Here is a 6,018-nt window from a genome sequence, read left to right as displayed (position 1 = left end):
CCTTTTACCACTTGGAAATCTCCAAATATGCTTGAAAACTAGATTGGTAGATTGATTCATAGCAGGTTATGCAATTGGCATACTAGCTATGAGGGAAAAAGCCAGCGTTGAATTGCATATGTTGCGGCAAGACTGCACAAAATATATTATGTGCATGCTTGACAGGACCATAATTGATGATCTTCTGGGAAGATTAAGTTGAGATATTCCATCAGAGTCAGACCAAAATGCCCAGAATCAAATCTATTTCATTCGAACGCAATTGTTCTTGTATGCGAGAAAGATTAAGACAGACAAACAAGAACTTTGGCCATGCAAGGTAGATGACATGGGAGGCATTCACTAGGAACCAAACGGAATGAAACCATTATTATAGCAGTGAACGAAAAAAAAACATCAGACCTTCCAGCGCTGAAAACTAACCCACATATCGATCTAATATTTATATATTTCTTGATTCCATTTTTTTTTTACTTTTAGGTTTGTGTGTATTGTTTTTAGATACTACTGTATTGTTGGAGCTAGGAACACAAGAATTTCGCTCCACCCACAATAACGTCTGCTAAACATTTGTATGTGACCAATAACATTCGATTTGGTTTGATTAGAGCACTACATTTCAACAATTTGTTTGCTTACATGAATCATAAATATGAGAAGGGGCCATGATCTGAATTTAAGTTTTTAATCTGAATCAAAAACACCTTAAAATGCATTATGAAACACATATTAACCCAGGCATGTTGTTAACAAGGCTCATTCTTAAAATAAATAAACAAAACTGATATTACAGAAACATTTACTTATTCAGTCGCATGAGTATTTGCAGAATGTATATGCCGTGCAGGGAGTCAATAAATAAAACAGGAACAGACTATACCATTTTTTTAATTTTTACTTTATCACCAAAACACACAGTGTCACAGTAAAGAGAGACCACAAGGCTAGTACATTTTAGGTAACATCAATGAGTCTGTTGTTTATCCTACTTCAAGCAATGACGTCCAGAGGTCTGTTGAATCCACCTTTTCTGTTCGTGTACTGCCTGAAAAGAGAGGAGCAAACGTTACATCACTGCTACCCTTGCAGCACTTGTACATTACATCATCATCCACCAATAGGAGAGACGATCTGTCTGCATAGAAACACCTGCAGAAGTGATTGGCTCCAGTGAGAATGAGCACTGTTCAGACTGCTCAATATCAGCCAGGACCTTGTGTCTTGAAGTTGCAACTGTTGATTTATAAACAAACCATGCTATTTGGCGAATACATCAACAAGATATGCTTAATTACAGGTGGCCAGAATGTGATGGAAAATAAAGAATAGCCAAACATGAAGGACTAGATACTGAATATGCAGTCCCACTCATATGCAATATTATGAATACTAGATGCAGTCTATATTATAGCATTTACACAAATACTTGCGGGCAGTTTTGAATGTTATTTGTAAAATGATAAACCACATAACACCTCTTGTAGTTTCTAAAGACAATGAATCAGCATGTCTGTATTTCCTCTTCTGGGACACATTGATAGCATGTGCATTGACTGCACCATCGGTCTTCCTTCCCTGTTGGCAAAGACAGCCACATTAACACATCCCACTTGGAAGTAGGTCAAGGTATCATCCAAAAACAAGCGATTGCCACCATTGAATGAATAGTGAACAATCACGACTTAAATTGTTTCAAATGAAAACATGTTCTCGCAATAAAAACTGCTACACACAAATGGAGACCTACCCTTTGGATAAGAATCATAGCCTTAGCAGATTCCCCTAGTCTTATAAACTGTGAAGTGTCACACATTCTTTATAATCACTATTATTACCATATGGTTCTTAGATCTGTGATTGTTGTTGGTGAAGAGCACTGTACAATCAGTTTGGTTTATGAGCCTGAGCAAACTGTGCCACCCTGTGGAGAATTGGACTATTTGGGCACTTACCTGCCTACAGCAGTGGTTCTCAAATTTCTCCTCCGGGACCGTCACACATTTAATAATTTTATGGTCGGGTGTAATGATGACGCTGATCGTGTTGCAAAACGTTTCGTCTGTAGCGAAAACCGTTAACTCCAAATGGAACACGCGCAAAAAGTGTTTCTATTGGACAAATGCAGTTCGATCCCTCCCCGTTTTGTTTGCTCCGTTTGCTTCTTAAAACGGTAAAAGGTTACCGTAATGAATACACCCCTGAAGTAGCATACTTGATTCACTTATCAAGGGTTAGGTGTTAGTTGATAACTCAAATACGTGGAACAGCTAGGGGTCACCAAGGAGAGGTTTGAGAACCAGAGGCCTACGGTATAATACAAATAATATAATATCTAAAGATATCTTTGACAAGCCTAACCAGGAACCTCTAGGTTTGAGACAAGTCGACAGAATCCTTACTTTTGTGGTGTCAAAGTTGCCGAAGCCCATAATCTTCATCATCTCAATCTCCTCTTTGGTCTTGCCCTGCATGTCTTCCTCTGTAAACAATACACACATTTTGACACTAAGCAGGATTCCATCCAACCTTTTTATGCGAGTAAAGTACGTTGGATTAAAAAAAATGTCCTGATGGAAACAGCAAATATGTCCATAAACATTATAAATTGACAAACCATGCCAGACAAGGTTGGATCTTTATGTGTCTGTAAAATTAATTATGCAAGAAATGGCAGTGGAAATTATTTTATGTGCAAATATTGAAATAAGCATCCTTTCTAAGTCCCACGATGATAGTCTATGTTATGTGATCCTCCCACTATGAACTTTCAAGGGTAGTGAAAGCGTAGTGATGAGTTTGATGCTTCTTTCCAATAAATATCGAGCTTTTTATTTTGGTGACATGGATGCTTGCCTGCTGTTTGACAAATAAAAATTATATTTTGTCCATAATAATCTCATCATGTAGTAGGCTATACCCATACTGTATCATTAAATTGTTGGCTAGAGTGCTAGAGTGCACGTGCCAATATTATTTTTAGTTACATTTTTAGCTCTACTGATTATTTTGTAACGGAAACCATGAGAATGGCTTACCAAGAAGAAACATGACTAATTCGAGGTAAAAGGGAGTTGGAGAACTCAACAAAAAAGAGCAGAGTGATTTATTTTTGCTCACTTTAATCTACTGTACATGATGCGAACTGGTGAACCATTTTTAACTTGTCTTTTTTAAAATTGATTCGGTACATGGGAATTTAACCGCAAACGTTATTATGTGCCCTACGTTATCACGCACAAGTACATGTTTTAATATTCTCATTGAAATCTGTCGCCAATTGATTGGAAACCTAGCTAGTGACATGCAACAATAGTATTTATCCATATCCTCACATAAGGGGTACGTCCCAAATGGCCGACTTCACCATTTGAAACGCATCCAAGTTCATAGCAAATAAACCACCCGAGATCTGATGCTCCTTAATCCGTTTAACCTTGGAATCCTTTTGATCATCATCACGCCTGTCCTTCTGCCTGGAGGGAGCCAGGGGAAAAGCGTAGTCTGCGAAGAGACCTAAAGAAAAGAGACAGCGATAGCTAGAGGACAGGCTATCTAGGCAGAGATCCTATTCTATATCATCTTCTTGATGTGTACACTAATCATTTCCCCTAATGGACTGGTTTAAGAAATATTATGGAAGCTGCGAATACCCTCCAGCCCATTCTAACACCAACGCAACGCTTTTAAATTCTTGAGGATTAGGTGAACAAGTGCACATTTTGGGGAGAAGCATAGGGAATCGGAATGCTTATTCGTTGCTAAAGCAAACCTCGTTTTGGTGGGGATCGGCTTCTACTTCTGCCCATTTTAGTGCCTTCTTGTGAAGGTCTTCAAACAATAAACAAATTCAAAACCTCGACCATTTAACAGATCTCTTCCATTTGATTTCAGTAACCCCGAGTCCGCAGATGAAAAATACAGGGCAGGAAAAACGGAAGCCCTCAACACAGAAAGCTATCTTGACTGCCCCCTAGTGGGTGGAATCGATATGAACGAAAATTGTATGTGGATTTCGGTAATTCATTTCTATTTCTATTTCTTATTTTTCTTCTTCTTTGGGATTGTTTTGGCTGATCGCATCCAACTTTTATGGTGTATACACACTGCCACCTACTGTACTGGTGTGGGAGGCCAGTCACGGCCTAACTAAATTATATTATATTCATTCTTCCTGTTCCTCTAAGAAAGTGAAATAGAGCCCTAGACATCACTTCCCTCCCCCCACTACACCACCCAAACCCCATCCAGCTTCTCTAAACCTTTCACACAATCTCTCATTATCTACGTCATACAGTTCACAAAATATCAACACATGCTCCTCCACTAAACACGCATCACACAGTTCTGTTTCTTGTCTCCCTATCATCCACAGCGTGACATTCAAACCTGCGTGCCCAAACCATAGTCTACTCCACATAACTTCCTCTGCCCTACATCCCACCTCTTCCTTTACTGATCGGTGCACGCAATCAAATTGCCTCCCCTTACTACTAGCATCCCACTCCCTTTGCCAAAGATCTAACCCATTTCCCAGATCAAGGACTTGACTGGCGGCCCAGCGGGACCTGAATATCTATCCCCTCTCTCCGCATAGCACTCTTAGCCACCACATCGGCCTTCTCATTACCCTCCACACCCACATGGGCGGGAACCCAGCAAAAGCTTACCATCACTCCCATCCTCTCCAATCCCACTAACCTCACCATCATCTACACAAACAAGTCTCCCCAATCCGACCTGCTCGTCTTCACTACTCAACATTGCAGCCGAATCAGAGCAGATCACCACTCCGAGTGGTTTCACCTCCTCCACCCATCTCAAACCTATCTGGGATGTACACCCACCCTACCACTGACTGGATTCTTTTAACCATCTATATCCTTAAAAACGACTATCTATAGCTCTCCACACACAGTCTGACGTCCTCAGCCCATTCTCTCCTGCCGTCAATCATGTCCACATCTACACTTGGTTTCGGAAACAGCCGCAGAGGAATGGTCCCCAATGCAATTGCGGGCCCTATCTCTCTCTCACCCTGTCTATATTCTACCACCTTCTGCCTGATTGCTTACCCACTCCTCGCTCCCAGCATTCCCCAGTTGCCGTGACCGCAGGATGTCCTTCTGAACTCCCTTTCAACCTCCCCCAGTATGCTAATGCCAGTTTGTCCCACCTTATCCTCAGTGGGAGTTCCCCACTATCCACCTGCAATGCCTCAACAGGTGTCGTCCTGAAGTACACACAGTATACAACAGTGTTTGTCTATTTGACCTCCAATCATATCCTGCCACTGCCCTCATGAGGTTCAGTGCCTTCCCTACACTTTATTTAAAGATACTCAACATGTCTCTTCCACGTAAGCCTCTCATCAAACCCCATACCTAAATACTTCAACTTAGACATCCTACCAATATCCTGGCCGTATATTTGCAGCGTAACATCTTTAACATTCCAACGTATTCTTCTTTTTCTTCTTTGGTATTATGGTGGTCCGCAAACAAATGTTTTAGTTGCATGCCGCCGCCTACTGTATTGGCTGCATATCAGCCTACTATTCTGTAGTATGAATTCATTACACTGTGGAAAAAATTGCCCTACCAACTAACCCTACACCCATTAAAACATCATCACTTTTCCACTACTTTGGCCCTATCGGATCCTGCACCAGGCCAGCAGCCTGGGAGGACGGGACAGTCTCATTTAAAACACCTTGTAACTCTCCTGCAGTAAAATATCGTACACCCAAGTACTTCTCTGTAGCTGCCACCGTAATATCTATCATCCGTGAATTACGTTCTATTCATATGGTACATTTGACAACCATGGCCATGGAGGCAAAAAAAAGAAGAAAAAAACGTATTGAAGCACGTTATTCCTATCACACGTGAGATCATGTCTTGATAAGGTATATCTAACCAAGATGAATTATAAAAAAGTTAGGCAAGGTATATCAGAATGGCAACTTTACAGTACCTGAATCTCACATGATTAAGTGCAGTTGCTAGTGTAACGAACAAC

General features: G+C 40.8%; 1 protein-coding gene across 4 annotated transcripts; it reads right to left on the bottom strand.

Moving 5' to 3' along the window:
- Nucleotides 1–669: 669 nt before the first annotated feature.
- Nucleotides 670–3,987, bottom strand: LOC112249700 (U4/U6.U5 small nuclear ribonucleoprotein 27 kDa protein-like). Of its 4 annotated transcripts, none has more exons than XR_006083227.1 (5): nucleotides 3,770–3,987; nucleotides 3,434–3,513; nucleotides 2,400–2,479; nucleotides 1,476–1,575; nucleotides 670–1,045 (listed from the first exon to the last, which is right to left on the bottom strand). XR_006083227.1 is itself a non-coding variant. In XM_024419478.2 (4 exons), exons 1-4 carry the CDS (start codon nucleotides 3,804–3,806, stop codon nucleotides 981–983), a joined length of 282 nt encoding a protein of 93 aa, XP_024275246.1. In that variant the 5' UTR covers nucleotides 3,807–3,983; the 3' UTR covers nucleotides 670–980. The 4 variants fall into 4 exon arrangements, 1 of the variants encoding a protein (XP_024275246.1); XR_002953390.2 differs by having other exon boundaries at nucleotides 3,333–3,513; nucleotides 3,770–3,980; XR_006083226.1 differs by having other exon boundaries at nucleotides 3,434–3,980.
- Between the last annotated feature and the right edge of the window lie 2,031 nt (nucleotides 3,988–6,018).

The sequence above is a fragment of the Oncorhynchus tshawytscha genome, linkage group LG04 (assembly GCF_018296145.1).
Source record: "Oncorhynchus tshawytscha isolate Ot180627B linkage group LG04, Otsh_v2.0, whole genome shotgun sequence".
Lineage (NCBI taxonomy): Eukaryota > Metazoa > Chordata > Actinopteri > Salmoniformes > Salmonidae > Oncorhynchus > Oncorhynchus tshawytscha.
Note: the sequence above shows the minus strand (reverse complement) of the source record. Positions and strands in the feature narration are given on the sequence as shown.

Excerpts from the sequence above, each read along its gene's own strand:
- LOC112249700 (XM_024419478.2), bottom strand. The coding sequence starts at position 3,806 with ATGGGCAGAAGTAGAAGCCGATCCCCACCAAAACGAG. Across the intron at positions 2,480-3,769 it reads CCGATCCCCACCAAAACGAG|AGGAAGACATGCAGGGCAAG; the intron begins GTTTGCTTTAGC and ends TATTGTTTACAG. Across the intron at positions 1,046-1,475 it reads GTCTTTAGAAACTACAAGAG|GCAGTACACGAACAGAAAAG; the intron begins GTGTTATGTGGT and ends CTCTCTTTTCAG.